Source organism: Gavialis gangeticus, unplaced genomic scaffold, assembly GCF_001723915.1.
Source record: "Gavialis gangeticus isolate Ggan-Ray unplaced genomic scaffold, GavGan_comp1, whole genome shotgun sequence".
Lineage (NCBI taxonomy): Eukaryota > Metazoa > Chordata > Crocodylia > Gavialidae > Gavialis > Gavialis gangeticus.
Genome location: NW_017729001.1, coordinates 15192172 through 15212238, shown reverse-complemented (window position 1 = coordinate 15212238; position 20067 = coordinate 15192172). Strand labels below are relative to the sequence as shown.

The window sequence follows — 20067 nt, the reverse complement described above, 5'->3', positions numbered from 1 at the left end:
GCCCATAGGAGTAGAGAGTCAAACAGATCTTGGCGTACTTTGCAGTCGCGTTCGGAGAAGTGCCAGTCCTGCATAGTTTCCTCTGGGTTATTACTTCTGCTCCTGTCTTATTGGTCCATCTGTATCTCTGGGGCAGTTAGCAGCAGTTGTTCTTCACGCTCTAGCAAAGCAGCCAGTAATTTAGTTTCAGTGCCTGCAAGATACCACCTTTCTACAGATGGGGAAACCGAGTCATGGAAGGGATGGGATTACATGGGAGGGGCAGTGTGTCTTAGTACATAGGGCACCAGACAGAGTCGGGAGACTGACCTGCTGTGTGACCCAGGACAAGACACTTCACCTCTTTGTGCCTCTGCTTCCCCTGCTGCACTTGGTCCTTCATGCCTGTTTAGACAGCTTTTAAGGGGTAGGGCTGGCTTCTCCCTGGGTGTTTGTATAGTGGGTCCTACCATTTTCTTCTGGGCAGTCTTTTAAAATATGAACAAATGTCCAGGATTTTGCTCTGCTCAGCACGGGGGTTTATCCTGGCACTTCCTGGCTTGCCCTAGGAGCTGCTTGGGACTGGGGGATGGCACTAAGAGTCAGGGGCATCGTATGGGTCTGCATGCGCACACGCACGTGGCTGGCATGCAGCCCTGGTAACTGCATGCAGGTAAGTCTTTGAGGGGCAGGGGTGGGCTGGGGGACTGTTTGGGGTGCGAGGGGGGCGTGGAGCGGGATGGCTGTACGAGGGGGGCAGGTGCCTGCCAGTGCTGGGGCTGCAGCAGCAGGGGAGGGGAGGTGCCTGCCCCTCCAGTGAGGGGAAAGGGGTGGAGGGCCCCTCAGGGGTAGCAGGGAGCTGCATGGCCAGGTTGGCATTCCTCACAGGGTGGGACACCCAGGAGGAGCTGCTGGGCTGGGGGCTGGAGACTTGATGCTGTGCCTGTTGCTTCAAGCTACCATAAAGGTAGTCATGGAGGGTAAAATCCTAAGCAGTCTCCATTGTTGCTCATCTAGTGCGTAATCCCAGAGATGAACCTGGGGCTGAGCCTTGCATGGCTGCCCTGGAAACGGGCCAGTTTGCTTGCCCATCTTCACCAGGATGGCCCTTTGCCCAGGATCCAATGAGAACCAGAGTTTGCTGAGGCTGCTGGACATGCCTCCAGGTCTGTGCAGAGCCTCTATAACAGGAAGTCCAGTGCCAGCCCCCCCACATGGTGCCATGTGGGAGGTGAGCAGAGGCAGAGTTTACCAGGCAAATGCAAGCAACTCTGTATGCAGCAGGTCATGTCTTTTGCAGCTTGATATGTGCATGTGCAGACCGACTTGTCAGGGAGCTGGTAGTGGGAAGTGAGAGGTAGTTCTTAAGTCAGGTGTGGTGAAAGGAGCTGGGAGTGGAGGAGGGAGGGAGGTTGAAGCAAGTCTTGGCAGGAGTGTTTGGAGAACCATCTCTCTGAACCTGTAAAGTAGTTGGGTTCATTTTCTGTGTCTTGTGAGCAGCATCCTTACTTGACACAAGTAGGTGGAACAAGCCCCTATGAGACGGAGAACTTGCCTGTGGCACTGACTCTGCCTGGGGCCAGAGCTAGGATCAAAATTTGTGTGTCCTTGGCCTGTACTATGTGTGGTCTGCCCTGTGCCCCCTGAATCGGATGATATGCTCCACTGGTGCCATAGTGTAATGGCACTAAACACTTTTTTCTGGCAGCAGAACCCCCTGATGATTATGGGACAGGGGCACCTGGAAGCTCCATGATGGTCGCAGACCCATGGTGCAAGGTGCTCTTTGTACGCTCAACAGAAGATGAACCTTGTCCTGAAAAGGTCATGGCATGTGCGCTTGCAGCAGCACAAATGGAAGCGGTGCAAATTTGAGCCGGGGCTTTTTGCCTCAGAGAACGTACTTGGACATGCACTTTGGTGTGAAGCAAACTGCCACTTGGGGCAATATAACCCTGCCTGGCTCCTCCTGGATCTGCAGCCAGGGGGAGCTAGAGCCCAGGACCAGCACCTGTGCTGTCCCCAGCAGTATAAAAAGCTGCCCTGTCCTGGCCCCATCCATACAAAAAGTTGCCCTGGCAAGCAGCTTGGGGCTACTTGCTCTCTGGAGCTTCTGGGGCCCAGCCAACTGATACCTGGGGTCACTAACCCTTGTGCCAGCTGGACTGCTGCAGCAGCATCCCAAATCCATTTTTTAAATACTCCAAAATCCATGTTCTTCCACATTTAAAACAAAAAATCCACTCTATGCACACCTAGAGAGAGAGACAGTGATAAGCTGGGTAATGCTTTATTGGTATGTTTACGATGTTAAAGCAGTGTGGAAGCCTACCAGTGTCTCTATCATCATGAAAAAGTAAATTCTAAGTACCTATATGTGTTGATCTGTGCTGTTGGTTATCTTCATACACAATGGGTGTGTCATGGGGGGATGTGGTGTTTGTAGAAAGGGGGTGATAAGGGATGTAGGGGAAGGCAGGTGGGTGGATTTGGAGGGATGTGGGTTGGTCTGTGAGTAGGTGTGGGGCAATTGCTGGGGGCACTGTGGGTGTGAGGGACCTTGTGTGGGGGCTACTCAGGAGGGGTGGGTCCCCTGGCCCCCTCAAGGTGCAGCCCACCCACCCAGGGTCCCGGCTCCACCCTGGAGGGCCCCAGTCCCCTTGCCCAGGGCCCATAACTAACCTTTAACAGCAGCAGCAGGGGGATCACGTGCCAAGCCCAGCTTGGTTTTGCCGGCCCTGGGGCTGCTCTTGTTGTCTAGCCAGGCTGGTCTTTTGGCAGCAGGACCTGGTGTAGCACGCAGGGACCACGTGCCAAGCCCTGCCGGGTCCTGGGGCCCCTCTGCAGCCCAGCTGGGCTGGGCCCAGATCCCTGAGGCTCGCTAATCTTGCTCTGCACTGGAGCGGGTTGCATGGCTCTGGGAAGCACACACAGGAGCCGTGCCTCCTGGAGCCTCATGACCTGCTCCCATGCAAGGCGGGACTAGCGAGCGACTTGGGGCTGGGCCAGGTCCTTGCCCCCCTGCAGGCACAGGGGGCAGAGGCAGGAGCCAGCCCTGGGGCCCGGCCCATGCTAACAGAAGCCAGCATGCTTCTGTGTGCACCTCCCGGCGCTGTGTGACCCGCTCCAGTGCAAAGCCAAACTAGCAAGCCTCCAGGGATCTGGGCCAGGTCCTCTCCCCCCTCCCCCACCCCAACTTACCTTGGACAGCGCTGGGGGCAGCAGGAACACAAAGAGATGCTCTGGCCAAAACCAGAGCATCTCTTTTGGAGGACTGGCTCTTGGCACAATCTTGAACCGTGCCTTGCTCTGCTCTATTGCGGAATGTGTGTTTAGACCCCTGGATATCCATGGGTCTATTTTCTCCCCGTGCTGCAAGTTTGCAGCACGGGGAACACTTTTTCATTCCTGCATGTGCCTGTTGCCCTGCCTCGAAGGGGTTTGAGGCGGGGCAACAGGCACGTGTGCTTGTCTGGACCCGCCCAACGTGTAGGGGGAGCAGAGAGCATCTCCTTCAACAGAGTAAGCACTGTGGGCCAGGCGTTCAGCTGAGACCCAGTGGCTGGAGGAGCTCATCCCGAGAGCTGCTCCTTGTTTAGACACCAGGATAAAATCAGGTTTGCTGAAAAGCTTGTAAGTTATGGAGGAGGTTCTGAAAACCCGTTCCTTGCTTTGGTGCTAGAATGGGAGCAGAGTGGGCACTCATCCATCTCCAAGTGCTGTGAGATGGGGCTGGGCAGTCAGCGTGTAGAAGGGTCACGCCAGGGGGATGCTTAGTGTTGGGATAATAGTTTAGTCCCCTGCTACAGCTCCCTCTCTCTTCTATCTCCAGGTGGCATTGCTGGTGGCATTGAAATCTGTATTACATTCCCCACCGAGTATGTGAAGACACAGCTCCAGCTAGATGAGAAAGCGCACCCACCGCGGTATGCTGGCATCGGTGAGTCTGCAGGTTTGGAGTTGCCTGGCTGTGGGATGGGGGAGTCTGCCTGGATCGTGAGCCCATGGAGCCACTGCAGTCGGTTGGGTGCTCCTCTTCCTCTGTAGCTCCACACTGGCTTCATGGGGACTGCAGTGCGTATCTGCCTCTGAGCTGGAAGGGGCCCTAGGTATTCCCCTGCCACCAGGAAACCCTTCCATTGTTGTGGTATGTCTAGAATAGACCCCTGCAGTATCTCAAGCTTAAATGTCCACCAGTAACCAACCTTAGAGGTCTCTCGGTCAGATGAGATCTTCCCCCAGTGCATTGCATCACTTGTTGTGCAAGGCACCTGGGAGCCAGTGTGTGCATTAGGCAAGTGCAGGCTGCATCAGAACAAAGGAGCTGGAGGAGTCCCAGGCATGATGGCTTCTTTTCCAGGCCAGATAGAGCTGCAGGAGTCCTTGACTAGCAGAACCAAAACCTCCTGCTGGTGTCCAGGCCAGTTGCTGCATGGTGTCAGTACTGAGCACTGCTGCTGGCCATCTGACCCTTCTCCCAGCTGAGATTTAGACAGCCAGCCAGGCAGTGGCTGGCAAGGCAGGCTGAGGTCAGGGCAGAGTATGTGGTTCCAAAGCCGCTGGTTCTGTGTTTGGATTGGAGCCGTGCTGTCAAGGACCTGCAGAGATGTCAGCCCATGACTCGCTTCAAGTCCAGCTGAAAAGCAGCTCCGCAACCCAGTGCTTCCACCTGCTGTTGCAGGTGCTCCTTTGTCCAACATGTCTCTGCAGTTGCAGGCGATGTCCTGCTGCATGTGTGCCCCACCAGAGCCTATGTGCTGGGAGTCATGAGCAGTCAGCCATATGCCAGAGACCCTGCTGCATGTGACTTTTAACCTCACTGGTAGAGGCCACCACTTCCGTGCTCTGCTATGTGGGCCACATTCATTAACTGCAGGCAAGGTTGGTTCCTCGGCTCACTGGCTGTAGGTATAAGCTGATGTGAGCACGTTCACTGGCATGTGTCTAGTGGTCTCCGATGGAGCATTTGCAGCCGGCTTATCGCATTACCCCAGCTCTTCTTTCCTGCCCCTGTGCTATGGAAGTTCACTGGGGATGGTGAGGGCAGTGCCTGGCCTGGTGGGGGTGCTGCCATGTTGGCTTGAAGAGGAGACCAAACCTTTTGGTCCATGCCATTTTCCCTAGTGGACTGTGTGAAGCAGACTGTGCGTGACCATGGAGTGAAGGGGCTGTACCGAGGTCTCAGCTCACTGGTGTATGGCTCCATACCCAAAGCTGCTGTGAGGTAAGGAGCTCCAGGGATGGTTTTCTCTTGTGGGGTGGGGTGTTAGGATGGCTCTGGACAATGTCCAGCCAGTTAGGCTGGCTGCAGCAGTATGTATTTGAGGCCCAGTGGATCAACATCACCCATATGTGTGAGCTGGGTGTCCCCAGCTGACTTGGACACCACTGTGGAGGTCCTTATGGTGTCCCTTACTCCCATGAGTCTCCCAGACCGAGTAGCGCAAACCCCAAAGAGATCCCTTGGAATCCCCAGGGGAAAATTGTCCCTCCTGCCTTGTGGCACTTTGGGGCTGTCGCTCTGGCCAGGGTTAGCACTGCAGAAGGAAGAAATGCAAAGCCAGGTCTGTGCTGTCCTGGCACCAAAGGCCTCCTGCCTTCCAGGCACCTCTCCTGGCTGGCTGTGGCTGTACATCCCCTGAAGGAGCTTCAGAGTAGGGTCTGTCCCTGGAGCCCTGAGCAACTCTGAGAGCAGAGGAGCATGCCTGCTTCTCAGGCCTGTGGCTCTCCATAATAACAATGTGCGGTGTTATTGTTGGGACAAATGGTGAGGGAACAGAAGGGTGACAGGGGGCATGTCACTAGGGTGGATCGCTCTCGGTACAGCTGTTCCTGTACAGTGCTTCAGTCCCCCAGAAGACAGCAAGGTTGTGGCCCTATGTGCCCTTCACCTTTTGGGCCAGCCTGAGAAAACAATCCAGAGCTGCAGCAGAGAGCCATGCCAGGGGTGCTGGCTCAAAGAGCAGTTTGAGTAGCTTGTTCTTCACCCCTTCTCTGTGCCACCTCCGTGAGGTGACTTTTTTTTTTTCTCTCCAGTGACGTAAAGCAGTGTGCTTGCAATTGGCCAGTTCTCCTGGTGTGGCAACATGAGGTGATGAATCGGGAGGGAAGGAGGCTGGATGAGATGCTGGGGCTGGTGAGACTGGCCCTGGCAGAGGCTGCTGCGTCTTTATTTCTACTTGTCGCTGATAGCTGTCAGTAGTCCCAGCCTGGTGCCTGGCCCCATCCCCTTGGCTTGTTGGGAGACTTGCACCTGACTTTCCTGGGGGACTGTTTGGAAACAGGTGCAGCTGGCAAAGGAGAAGGGCCTGAGGGTCTGCACATGATGGATGCAGGGGAGGCCAGGCATTGGCATGGCACTAGGGAGGGGCCAGGCCAGGGAAGCCCTTCTTGTGGCCTCTCTCCACCTCGGTGCTGAGCAGGAATTGGGAGTGAATCCCATTTGAAGGGTCGCCCCACACAGGCTCCCAGCTGCCCCCAGCTCTGTGCCCAGCATCTGGCTCCCTGCAGGGTCCAACAGGTTTCGCATCTGTGGCCTTTCTCCCCTGCCAGGTTCGGCATGTTCGAGTTCCTCAGCAACCAGATGAGAGACGAGCAGGGGAAGCTGGACAGCACGCGCAGCCTCTTCTGTGGCTTGGGAGCTGGGGTGGCAGAGGCAGTCGTGGTGGTGTGTCCCATGGAGACCATTAAGGTACAGCAGAGATCTGCAAGCCTACATAGGGGCCTGCACAGAGGGGAGCTCTTTGCTGACCCTGGGATGTTCTGGGAATGAGTCGGAGCAGGAGGAAGAGGCTGGGAAGACTCCCATGTTTGGAGAAGGCTTTTGCCTTGATACCTGCTGCATGACCTAGAGCTCAAGGGCATGCCTTGTGCGCTAGTAAACCACTTCCAAACACTGGGAGCAGTGCACTGGCCAAACTCAGCTTTTCTGCTGTGGCCAAGAATGGAGTTGTGCTTTGCTGAAGATGAAATGACCTATGGCCTTCTGATGAGCCCTAGTGGTGAGAAATGGGATTTTCAAGATCAGGTTTTCCCTAGAGGGACTTCCTTGTGGGTGGATGGTGCAGGCAACCCCTGCTTAGTGCTCTTAACTGGTTCCGGAAAAACCAAGCACTAAGTGAAACAGCATTAAGTGAAACCCATTTCCCCATAGGATGTAATGTAAATAAAGATAATTGGTTTCGCACCACCTGCCAGCCCTGGCCAGGTTGCTCCCAGCAAGGCACCACGCAGGCTGTGCCAGGGAAGGCATCAGCTCCTCCTGGCCTCATTGTTCCCCTGCTGTGATGGTCCCTGCTGGCCCACACCTACCGGCTGCCAGAGCACCTGTGCACACGTCCAGCCACCCATCCATGGGGCCTGAGCTAGGGCTCTGGCGTGGGGTAAGCAGCAGGGGCACCCACCTGCCTGTGCCCTGCTTTGCCCAGTGGGGGTTCCCTCCAGACCCACCACCACTGGGATGAGCCGCCACCACCAGATGGCTTCTGTGCCCCACGGGTGTGTGACCTGGAGCAGAACAGGGCATGGGCTGCAGCTCGGGGGTGGGGGAGCTCTGTGGGCTTGGCTTGCACTGGCTCAGGCCCTGCGCTGCTGCCAGCCCTGGCCTTGGGCCCCGTGCTCCTGCTGGCTCAGCCCCTGTGCTCATGCCCCCCACCCACCCCTTCTCGCTGCCACTCCTTCCCGCCCACTGGCCGCTCCAGCGCCACGTGCCAGAGCGGACCCTGCACTCCTGGGCCCCACCGGCCTGGGCTCCAAGCTCATGCCGCCTGGCCCCTCGCCCTCTCCTTCTCACTGCTACCACTCCTCCCCACCCACTCCAGCACCACGTGCCGGAGCAGACCCCAGGCTTCCACCACCCCTCCCTGGGCTCCTGCCAGCTGCCACTTCCCTCACTGCCACTGCTTCTCCCACCCCCGTGCTGAGCATTATAACGAAGTGCTCAGTGCTGAGTGAAACTAGGTAGGTATTTTAAATGAATGCTATAATAAAACCTCATTAAGTGAGGGTTGCCTGTATTCACTAGAACTCAGACTGGATTTAACTTTCTTGGCGTACCTCTCCTGTGCTGGGAGACTTGTTTAGGGGCTTGACCCCAGAACCTGACACTCAACATACTAACATAAACAGCAGTAATGCAAAAAGCATGGCCAGGTGCCTCAGTCAGTGGCAAGCTGCCCCATGCTCTGAAGCTGTTTCTTTCTCAACTCTTTCCCCATGTGCTGGGCTCAGTTTTCCTTCCTCGCTTTGACACCCAGATCCAACATCTCCCGTGAAGCATGGGCTGGAAACAGGAATTTAACTGCAAAACATGTCCCTGTAAATGGTAACTGGGCACAAAGGCATCCTGTAGTGTGTGATATTATGTCTGAAACCCAGGCTGGACAATTGGCCAGAGGAATCATGACCACCTCCTGCCTCTCCCTGAGAGGAGGTTGAGAACACAATGTGCTGTCACTCAGATGACTTGGGACCCTGGAGGCTGTTCTTGGCTCTGCCACTGACCTTGCTGAATGACTTAAGTGAATCACATACAAAAGACTAGGAGTCTCGGTTCCAAAATGATACCTTTTTATTAGACCAGTATTTATTAGGTGAATCACTTTACCTCTCTGCCTCAACTCTCCCATGTGGGAAGCAATCGTTACTCATGTATTTAAGAGCTCGCAGGTGATCAGTAGGTTCACATGTGATCTGGTGAAATGAGTTGGTAATACCCACCCTCCTGTCCATCCCTGGACTTCCAGATTCTCTTCAACAAGTTGCTACATTTGTACATTTTGGGTATTCCTCAGCTGAAATCATTCTGGGTGTAAGGCAAATGATGTCTAGACTGCAGGGCGCTCTTCCTGATTGGCCTCCATTAGCGCTCGCACATGGGTAGATACAGAGTTTTAGCCCTGCGCTGCTGAATTCCCAAGCAGCACAGCTGCTGGACATCTGAGTGGGGGTGCTGAGACTCCTGTAGTTCTAGGGTACCCATGGGGGGTGGGGTCTCTCCACATCCTGGTGGGGCTTCATGGCAGGCTCTAATGTTTTGTTTCTCCCCCCCCTCCCCCCCCTGCAGGTGAAGTTTATCCATGACCAATGCTCCCCCAAGCCCAAGTATCATGGTTTCTTCCATGGTGTGCGGGAGATCGTCCGTGAGCAGGGTGAGTGAGGTCTCTGGAGCAGGGTAGCTTCCATTGCAAGGAAGGGGAGACCAAATGATGCGTGGCTGTAGCTTTCTGGCAGCTCACCAAAGCCATGCAGACAGTAGGCTTCACCCCTGCAGCCAATGTGAACTTGAACATCACATCTTTCACAAATCGACTCTTTGTACCATCCTGTCCAAGCTAAATATATGTGTGAACCAAGCAGCTGGGACCCCGGGGGAAGATGGTGGCTGTTTGTGTCTGGTGTGTGTGTGGAGAGGGAAGGGGCTGAGAGGCAGGGGGTTGTGGTGGTTTTGGATGAGCCACTTTTGCTGCTGTGTCCTTCCTCTAATGTTGTCTCCATTTTGCTGCAGGTCTGAAGGGCACCTACCAGGGGCTGACAGCCACTGTTCTCAAGCAGGGATCCAACCAGGCCATTCGCTTCTTTGTCATGACCTCTCTTAAGAACTGGTACAAAGGTATGGGGACTCTGCTCTTCCCAGTACAGCTGCTGACTCCCAGCTTCTCTAGGCTAACCCCTGCCTCTGCACAGCTCTGGGAGCTCTGGCTACCATTGGCCAAGACTGTCTAAGGTTTCCTGTATCAAAAGGAGTTTTTAGGCTTCTTCCAGCCTCCCCTGAGCTTCAATCCTTCCCTCAAACAAGAATGCCCCCCTCTCCATCTCTGCAGCTTTGCTTCTACAGGATGGAGAAAGGGACAGTGCAGAGGTGGGGAGAAGAGGAGCTCAGGGGCTTCAAAACGTAAGCCAGCAGGAGCAATGGAACAGGCCCCCCTCCCATGCTGTGCTCTGCCATCTCACATCTGCTTGCTGCACCATTCAGCCTCCCTCATCATAATTCCAGGGCCCTGGCTCCTGTGGATACTAGCATCTACCCGGAAGTGAGTCACCAGGAGTCGCTTTCTCACCCCTGCACTCCAAGCCAGTGTGCCAGGGCCTCCTGCTCTGCAGGCCCTGAGTCCACTAGGATCTTAGGGGCTCTGTGAGCTTTCAAGGCTCTGTAAATGCCAGTCGGCCTCAAATGGCTGCACCAGCTCCTGCCTATTGCTGGTGTCTGCAGAAAGCTTGTCTCTGGTCCCTGCAGCCCTGTTGTGTCCCCAGAGGCATCATGACTCCTGCTTGTTGGGGCCCAAACTAGTACTGCGCTGGGTTGCCCCCCAAGGCTTTCAGAGCCTGCACAGCCATTATGTGCAGAAGGATTTGGTGATGTCCCTTCCCTTGCTTGGTTTCTAACCATCTTTCTCCTATGTTTCTCTTCTCTTCAACCTCCTCCCACCCACCTTCTCTTGCTGTCCCCTCAACACCTGGCCCCTTCCTCTTCCCAGGGGATGATCCGAATAAGGTCATTAACCCCTTTATCACTGGTGTGTTTGGGGCCACTGCTGGAGCTGCAAGCGTCTTTGGCAACACCCCGCTGGATGTGGTGAAAACCAGGATGCAGGTACAGTGTGTAGTCACAACTCCTTGGCACTTACTGAGAGCCTGCTGTTGGCCTCCCTACCCACAGTGATGTATACCTGTTCAGGGCCCATTGGCCAAGTGTAGAAATGGCAGCACAGGGAACTACTATACAAAGGAAGAGCAGGGGCCAAGAGCATTCCCTATGACAGTCCTTCAACACTGGTGCCTTTGGGTGGTCATGTCCATACTAGCTGAACTGTTTTGGATTTAGGGCCAGTGTAGTTTTGTCCCATAGCCCTGGCTGTAAGTGACACTGCCCTCTGGGTACCTTTTTGTGCTGCTCCTTGAAGAGGTTCACGGGAGATTTTGGAAGGGCATCAGGAATTCTGTGCCCATAGTTGGATTGATGAACCCAGGTGTCTCCCTCCACTGCAGCACAGCAGCCCTGGACCCTGATTCTGAGGAAGACTTTACGGGGCTGTGGTTTGGGCTACCTGAATGGCAGTGGCCATGCCTTTGGCCCATTGTGTATAATTTGTGTGGACATGTTCTATGCCAGGGAAACCACAGGATGGTGAACACGACTGGTGTAGGCCCCAGGTTCCCTTGCCTAGGAATGAGTTTTCTATTAACCTACCCCGGGGCTGTGATGTCAGTGTTTGACCCTTCTCTCTTACTTCCTTTAGGGGCTGGAAGCGCACAAATACAAGAGCACCTGGGACTGTGCCTACAAGATCATGAAATACGAAGGGCCCCTGGCGTGAGTCCTGTGTCTTGTCTCCTTTTGGTGTGAGGGCAGCACAGGGGTGCTTGGGGCTCTGAAAGAGGGGGAGGAGGGTAGTGTTGAGAACAATCCCTCCACCACAATCCAGTGCCACTGGCAAAGCAGCTGAACAGAGGAACAGGTGTCAGCTAGGGGTTCCTGGTTAACAGGCATCTGCTTCTGGGATTTGGAGGCTGAGAAGCCTCTGGGCCTGTGTGTATGGGAGGCTTGTCCCTAGTTGTAAGGGGCAGTCTAGAAAAGACAAAAGGGTGAATAGAAGGGGCAGGGAGTAGGGTCTGGGTGTGAGCTGCTCAACAGAGATGTAGAAGGCTGGAAGGATTGGGAAGGGAGTGGGGAACAAGTAAGGATTTTATTGGCTTTTGTGCAAGTGACACCAGCCTGTGGGCTACGATGAAATTTTCTGGCTTGCACCAGCTGAGGAACTGGTCCAGAACCTCCAGAGAAGCTGGGTAGAAGAGATCCTGCTTCACAGCTATTGGTAGAGGCCCCTGGTCAGGGTACCTGAAAGTCTGTCACTGCTGATTTGAAATTCCTTTTGGAGTTCCCTGGCCTGGAGGGAGCTCCTCTATAACACCTTGCTGCCAGCAGGGACCAGGACACATGCAGCTCACGACTTAAGGGGGAGGGGTTGAGCTGGAGAGCAGGGTGAGGTGTCATAGTCCCGGCCTTTCCTGCTTCACCAAAGGAAGCCCAGGTACTACCTCACTCCAGTCTGCCAAGCTCCCTGCTCACCCCTTGCCTCTCCCCTGCTGACAGGTTCTACAAGGGCACCGTCCCGCGCCTGGGTCGGGTCTGTCTGGACGTGGCCATTGTCTTTGTCATCTATGACGAAGTGGTCAAGCTCCTCAACAAGGTGTGGAAGACGGACTGAGCCCATGGCTCCGGGCAGTGGCACCGCCTTCACCTCTGCCAGGCCACAGCTGGAGAAGGATGACCAACCCCAGAGGAACCAGAGGGACACTTCACCAGAGGCGGTGCTGGGGGCTCAAGTCTCCCATGTGTGTGCAGACAGGGGAAGCCACCCCATGCCCCCCTCCCCATCCCTTCCTTTAACAAACCCAGTGACCTTTATTTATAGGAATGAACTGTGGATAGGTTTAAATTATGGGTTGTGCAATGCCATGATGGGGGGGAGGGGGAAATCTTATCTTCAGGCTTCACAGTGGCCAGCTGTGGCTGCTTGGAGGGGTGGGAGGAGCTAGGAACTTGGTGCCCATGAGTGAGAGAGGCTCCACGGTTCTTCAGCTCAGAATTCAGCCAGTTTCCTTTTGCCTTTGGACCAAATTAGCCAACAAGTAGCTTTCCACTAACGGGCACTGTTATGCCATGTCTATCCTAGCAGGCGGCACTGCACTGAGGGAGGCTGGAGGGCTGGTTGCATCCCCTGCCATGCTGTGAGGGCCCTGGCTGTAGGGGAGCTCCCAGCTACTCCAGTGCCAGCCTCTAGATGCAGAAATTGCTAGAGGGGGTGGTTTGGATCTCAGCCTATCTCAGTCAGTGATGGGGAACCCCAGCCTGCTCTAGCAGACCTCATCCTTGCCTGAAGTGCAGCATTTCCCATTGGAAGAGGCAACTTAATGCTGTGTGGCCTATATCGGCCGTTTTGCCTCTGGAAGCTGGGGGTGTCACAGGGCAGCCAGCATTGGTTCGTCCCTCCCCTCCTGAGCCAGATCCAGTATGACCCATGGCCTTAAATCTGTTCTGAGCATGCCCGCCCTCCTGTCAGCTCTGCCAGGCCAGCAGCATCCCTTGGAAGAGAATGGGGAATCCATTCTGCACCGCCTCTCCTTGTAGTTGAGGGCAGACAGCATGCCCTGTCCTGTCCTCCTCTCTCACCATTGGCATCTGGCAGAGCTGTTGCAGGCCTGGCACATCCCTGACTCCCCAGCCCAGACACGTAATATTCTGGTATGGACCGAAGGTACCCATGCCACTGGGTCTCGGTGAAGTTTTGGTTTTCATTGCTGCGGAAACATCCTCAGAACAACCAGAACCTGCAGCACCTCTGCCGAAGCCCCTCTGTTTACAATTTGAAGGTGTGAGGGTGGGGCAAGGGCACGGGTGACACCCTCTTGCCTTACACTTGGCCTTTGTACCACTTGCGAGGAGGCCGTTTCCCTCATTAGGTCATTCCCTTTTGTGCATTCCTGCCTCCCGCCCCCTTTCTGCTTCTCTATTCCAGTGATGAGGGCTATATAAGTACCTAGAGACTAAATGAACTCAGTGTGGACCTAGTAAACACCTGCACTGTATCTGAAGAGAACTGTAGGTCTCTCTGCCCAGTGCCAAGCGCTCATAATGATTCCAGTCTGTTTGTGCCAAATTGTGTGTCTTGTCTACGATGGAGATGTGGGGGTCTCTCTGTTCAATGTTCTGTCGGTAACAAATGCAGCCTTAATACTATCATACAAGAGGAGTTAGGAGAGTGTCACTCTCTGCTTCAAAGCCATGGAGACTTTTTTTTTTTCTATTACATTTTGTGTTCATAACTTGAATAAAATCAAAAGCTCTTCTGAATGAAGCCTGAGCCTGAAAAGCCAGCACACATCCCTACTAGGGTGCACGTGCACTTGGGTGCGTGTTCAGTAGTTGACTACACTGTTCCACAGTATTGGTCCCGGACCTTGCAGCTCCAGCCACATACATTACTGCGGCATTGGCAGCCTCTGGTGTGCCATGCATTTGCCTACAGTCACTGGCAGCTGGCCATAGCACGGTTGTTTGCAGTGGTCTGACGGGCCAGGGTGCATGCTGGTTCTCGGGGGAGAGCTATACAGGACACCTGGTCAGGTGCTTTGTTCCACTCTTGCTACTATTGTAAAACCCAGAGGTTCCTTTTGAAGCTTGTTGGGGTGGAGGGTGTTAGTATTGCACTTGAGGTTGGATGGTAGAGCAAGTCTTTCTCTTACCGTTGTCAAGGCCAAACTGGTGCTCTTTGGTGAGAGCATCCACAATAAACCAAAGTTTCCTGTTTAACAAGTCTCTCTTGGTTGCTGTGTATGGGCCAGTGGCATCCCGCCTCTGTGTGAAGACTTTGCTCACTGGATGTAAACTCCCCCTCACCTGCCTTTCAGGTGAGCAAAGCCATCCGGAGTGAAGTCCTGGGTCCCAGGGCCCAGTCCCCGCAAGCCCGTGTCACGGATGTGGTTGAGTACATAGAAACTGCCCCACTCTGTTGCCTTCAGGTCACTTGCTGAGGCTGTTTTAGCCCTTGTGTGGTGCAGCTTGGCTTACAGTACACAAATAGCCATATGCTTCCCCTTTGGTTGCAGGGTATTTGCCCTGTTGCTGCCTTGACACCCCATGTGATGGGAAAGAGGTCAGGAGTTCCCACCCAGTCCGCTCCTCTCCTGGCCGGGCAGTGAGATCTGGGGCCTGACACTTGGTATGTGCCACAGGGCAAGGTCCTGAAGGGACTAATCACTACAGCATGTGGCGGGCCACTAGGGGCACTCCTGCACTGAGCTACCCACCTCCCTGTACCCAACCACCTTCCAAGCTCCGAGTGCCTCCCTAGGGGTGCCTCGTCTGGCTGCCTCCCTTCCTGGAGCACACTCACTAGCCTGGGGATAATGTGTGCTGCTACCACCCTGAGAAGGGACTGTCTCGGCCCTGTGTCCTCGGGGAAACACAGGCCTAATAGTCCTGCGGGTACTCGACCCACTACAGGCACTTGGGGCACTTCCCCAAATTGGGGCCAAAAAGGAAAGTCTCCCTTAGTCCGCAGACCTAAGGGGCCTCTTAGGCATAATTTAGACCCACCCCTCAATAAGTCTCCCACACCAGTCACAAAGGAGAACTTTATTGATTACAGGGGTAGGGTGAAAATAGGGTACAAAATAAAGCAATATCATAGGAATCCCATAGAGCAAAACAGTCTGGCTGAGGTAGCCTTTTGATCACGCATCTGAGTTACTGCCAGCTGGATATCTAACCAGATCTCGAGTAGCTTACAAGCATCATCCCGAGGCTGTTGGAGATCCCCTCTGGAGGCAGGCCGTTTCTAGCTCATGAGTTATGGGGGAGAGAGCCAGTTTCTGATGGTAAAGCTCCTCTCTAAGTCTGAGTCCCCCGCATGGCTGCTGTCCCCTCCTCCTGGGCAGTCTTAACTTATATAGCCCCTGTGACCTTGTTCACCTGGTCCAATGGAGGCCAGCACCTGTTGGCTGTTAGTCAACCAATTTGAAATACATCACTGGTTGCCGGGCAGACTCTAGCCCACCAGGTAGAAGCCCCTCACCCAGGTAGCTGATGCAAGTCAGTAGGCCAAGGGAGCAGGTTTCCCCCTCCCTCATGAATGTAGCCAGCTCAGGTTACCTAAAGAGAGAGGGTAAAGGGGTGTCTCCTCTGCTGGGCCCTTCCTAATCAATTTGTCACAGAGCAGAGATTTTGGGGAGGAACAAAGGTGGCTTCCTGCCACACAGCACACCCTTCCTTAGGCTCCATAGAAATGCCCGAGGACCTGACCTGGGGAGCAGTCGGTTTCCTTGACTGGTGGCTGCCATGGCCTCAAAAGCAAGGCTGGGTTGGTTCTTCGTACCTGTGGAGTTCAGTGTTGGGAGCGAGATCTGCGCCCTAATTGAAAACTAATGCAGGGAAAATGGTGGGGGGAGGGATTTTCCCATGGGGGGCTAGTTGGGGTCCAATCCTCTGGGCCCAGTATGTTCATATATTGTTTCTTATTTACTGACATCAGTCCCCCAAAGGGAGCTGCCTCCTTTGAGGTGGCCAGAGGGAGGCCAGCTGCCACTATGCTCCTTGTAGGGACAGTATCAGCTTCTCTGTCCTTCAGCCTGTGACTAAGTCAGTGTGGGGATGCAGGCTGATGTGGGGGTGAGCAGCACTGCTCAGGAGGAAGCTGAGCATGTCCTCTGGTTGGTTGGTCTGCTTTGTATCCTGGATACTGTCTAATCGCACAGGAGAGCAGTGCTGGTAGATTTAAATGGGGGCTTGTGTCAGGTCACAATTCAGAATGCAGCAGGATCTTCTTCACAAGACCAGGCCCTGTTGGGGATGGAGACATGTCCTCTGGGGGGTCAGCCCCACATACCATGGCCCCTTGCTGGGCAGTTATCCTCCCTTGTATTTCAGGAATTGCTTTGAGAACTAGGAGGCTTGCTAACTTTGGGTAACTGGGCCAAAGGGTAAGGCCTTCAGCAGTTGGAGCAGGGGGCAAAGGATAGCTTTCCTGTCCTTCCCAGAGATGTAAATTGTCTCCAGGATGGGGCTAGAATAGGAGGCTGTCAGCACTTCAGCAGCCCCCAGCTGGAAAAGAGAGGGAAGGATGATCTACCACAGAATTGGGAATGGCAGCATGTTCTGAGGAGGTGAACAGGGAGGATGGGGGAGGAATCCTCACATGTTGGTTTAAGCCCAGTCCAGACCATTTAGGGTGAAGCCTTGGGCTTCACATCATCCCACCTCTGCCCCATGCAATTTCTTGCACTGCTCTGAAGAGCTTGGTACTAGGGAAGACCCCAAGATGAGGCAGACCATGGGCTGGCTATGATGCTCCTGTGCCCCTGTGCACATGCTTGTACAAAAGAGCTAGCTCTGGTAGCCTAGCACTGAATCCAGTGATGCCCTAACATACCATAGGCCCCAAACTACTGCAGACAATGCCTTTCAAGTGCTGCTTCTGACCTGTCAAAAGTCACTGTGCTCTCAGCCTTTGGGCGCTACTTACTATGAGGATCACTTATACCAGGAGAGGAACTATAGGCTGTGGGCTGCCAGTTGCTCCCAGCTGCTGCCTTTGCAGACTGAGTGAAGACCAAGGCTAAGAAGGCTTGTGCAGAATCTTTTCCTCCAGTTTCAGCAGGTCCCCTTTTACTGGGTGGAAAAGCCCAGACCTACTAATGTTTTTTTTTCCTTTGGTGCAGCTAGGAGGGGCTTACCCAGCTCTAAAAGTGTTATGCCAATGGCAGCCTTCAGCAGTCAAATACGAGCTCCCATGATCTTGATCATGCTTGCTATGCTGTAAACCAGAGAGCAAAGCCCAAGAAGTGAAGAGCAGCAATGGTCATGGAGAACGAAAGGAAAGCTGCCCAGGGGTTTTGATTCCAGTGTGAGAGGTTGCAGGCTCATTTCTAGAGCCCCTGTAAGCTGCAGAGGGAGATACTAAGGTGTTGATGCTATTTCCATTTTCAAACCCTCAGAAAACTAGGCCCCGTGTGCTGGGAGCTGGGCCCTTGAATGGAAGCTGCCATTCAGCAATAATGCAACTGGCTCAGCGCCAGGCAGCACATCAGGAATGGAAGCAGGAAATCCTTGGCCACCTGCTGCTCAGTCTCTTGGGCCACAAAACCTCCCACAGTACAATGCCCAGGAACAAGAGGTCAGCGATGGAGACCACCGGGTCTCTAGGAGAAAGCAGAAGGAGCTTGTACAGGTGAGGTCGAGTTGTTTAATTACTTGCTTCAGTGCTGAAAAGCCGGTGGGAGCTGGTGCCAGAAAAGACCTCCTCATTTCTCTGGGGAACAAGCAGCTTCTGGTGCTGCTGGATAGCTGTTTTCCTCTTCCCTCCTCGAAGCCAGCGCTCCCTTTGGTAGCGGGGGCTGCATCAGGCCTGTGTGCTATGATGAGGGGCATCGCTTGCTGGGGTGGCTCGGTCCTCCTGGGAGCTGAAGGGGCAGGAGCCTAGCAATGAGGAGTGGATGCTGCTCTTCTTTTATGCATTGCCAGAGCCTTCCAGCACCTCCGCTCTGCATAAAGGTGTTTTGGTTTCTATTAAAGGTTCCTTGGTGTAGGCAGGTATTTTACTCCTGGAACTGAGGGCAGTGATGCTGGCAAGGATCAGGGGTGAAGGCTTTAAACAAAGCCCTTTACTGGGCGTTTCCCCTCATTTCATCATGGTTCAGAAGATGCTCGCAGCATGAGAGCTAATGCTCAGGGTCCCCTCCCTCAACACTGCCAGTGACCTGCAGCATCTCCTGTCCTCACAGCCATCCTACAACCAGGCTCTGACAGCTCTGCTAATACAGTGCTGTCTTCACCTGCATGTAGCCTGCAGCTGCATTAGCTTTGGACCTTGTCTGAACTAGGCCTTGTTACCAGAACCGCTGCTGGAGATGCAGCTATGCCAACAAGGGTGCCCTTTTTGGCATGTTAGCTCAGCTCCACGACATTCAGCCATGCTAATGGCACCCTGGGTCCCACGGGAGTCTTTTGCAGTGTTACCACTGTGAGGCGTGTCAGCTCCTGCACAGGATTCTCAAGAATAAACCCAGAGACTTCAAATAGGAATCCGTAGCGTTAAAAACATCCTGCCCTGGTCTGAGTTTTCTGAGCAACAGAAGAATTGCTCTGCTGGTTTTTTCGTAGTCAAAAAAAATGAGTGAAAGCTAAGAGCTGGCATTTTCTGAGGGTGCCTTGAGTCTAGGAAGGTTGAGCGCCACCGTCTTAGCTCATGCCCATGGGGCGAGGTAGGGCGGACAGTCGGAGAGCTCCTGACAGCATATTCGGCATCTCCACAAGGGGGCTGTGTTGGCACAGCTATGGCAGGGCGGAGGGAACAGCAGAGGCTCTTTTCGGCTGACGGCCCGCAGCCTAGCCAAGCCTTCATACTAGGCTTAAGAGCGGGGCTCTGCTATAACCTGGGTTAGGGGATTGTCAGTTAGCACCCTTGTAGATGCTGGGCTAGATGCTTTTCTTGGTGTCCAATGTGGGCTGTAGCTCAGGCTCAGACAAGTACCCTCGAAGGGCTCTCGAAATCCCTGGACCCTGTCGCCTTTAGCATTTCACAGTGAAACGGCACAAGGGTGACTTGGGCCAGTGCTTCTCATCCATCACCCCTGTAGCAGGCTTGATGTGAATGATTTCTGCCACCGGTGCGTCAGGGAGGAAACTTGTGCAGCAGAGGATCTTCAAGACACTCACTCTCCTGAGCATGGGCATCCTCAGAGACTTATGAAAAGGAAGGGAGTGTGACCCTGATAAAGGAGTCCACACAGCAATTTCCACATGGCATGCAGCCTCATGTTAAAAACGATCATCCAAGAATCGGGGATTGTGCCCCAGAGGCTACTGCCTACCCAGTTTCCTTGTGGGCTCCTTGCAGTGTCATTTCTATGAAGGGAGCCATCCATTGGGCATATAGGGGCCAAATTGCTGACTCTTAATGAGCATTGGACTTTTGAGTGGAGTTTCACAGTTATGTATGGTCAACATCTCTGTGTTTCCCTATGGGGCTGGATGGAGACCAATCTGATGGCCAAATATGAACAAACCCCATCTGGTTGGTCCCAGGTGAGTGGTGTGGTGGCATCCATCCCAATCAACAGTGACTCTGTAGAAAGGTCCAAGCTGCCATCCCCTCTCTGAAGCCAAGGACTTTTCACCAAAGCAAGCAGCTACTTCCAAGCAACTTGGTGCTCCAGCTGCAGAGAGCTTGATAGCCATCAAGACTTTTTCCAGAAATCTCAAGGGGCAGAGGCAGCAGGACTGCAAGTGGAAGCAAGAGTCAAAAAAGCCTTTGATCTGGTATCCCATGATCACCTCTTGGTGAAACTGGCCAGTTGTGGCCTGGGGTCCACCACGATCCACTGGCTGGGAAATTGGCTCTGTGGTCGGACCCAGAGGGTGTAAGTGACAGAAGTCAATTGTCATGGTGCCCTGTGACCAGTGGGGTCCCCCAAGGCTCTCTCCTTGGACCCATACTGTTCAACATCTTCATTAATGATGTGGACATTGGAGTCAGAAGCGGACTGGCCAAGTTCGCCGATGACACCAAACTTTGGGGCAAAGCATCCACA

The 20067-nt window shown here is 54.1% G+C and overlaps 1 protein-coding gene across 1 annotated transcript; it reads left to right on the top strand.

The window, feature by feature from the left end:
* The first annotated feature begins 1201 nt into the window (after nt 1-1201).
* SLC25A1 (solute carrier family 25 member 1) lies at nt 1202-13559 on the top strand. The gene is made up of 9 exons (XM_019506642.1): nt 1202-1210; nt 3757-3919; nt 5104-5203; nt 6532-6670; nt 9044-9128; nt 9485-9589; nt 10455-10570; nt 11217-11290; nt 12071-13559. The coding sequence occupies exons 1-9, from the start codon at nt 1202-1204 to the stop codon at nt 12183-12185; spliced, it is 906 nt and encodes a 301-aa protein (XP_019362187.1). The 3' UTR covers nt 12186-13559.
* The last annotated feature ends 6508 nt before the right edge of the window (nt 13560-20067 follow it).

Excerpts from the sequence above, each read along its gene's own strand:
- SLC25A1 (XM_019506642.1), top strand. Across the intron at positions 3,920-5,103 it reads ACCGCGGTATGCTGGCATCG|TGGACTGTGTGAAGCAGACT; the intron begins GTGAGTCTGCAG and ends CATTTTCCCTAG. Across the intron at positions 6,671-9,043 it reads GTCCCATGGAGACCATTAAG|GTGAAGTTTATCCATGACCA; the intron begins GTACAGCAGAGA and ends CCCCCCCTGCAG.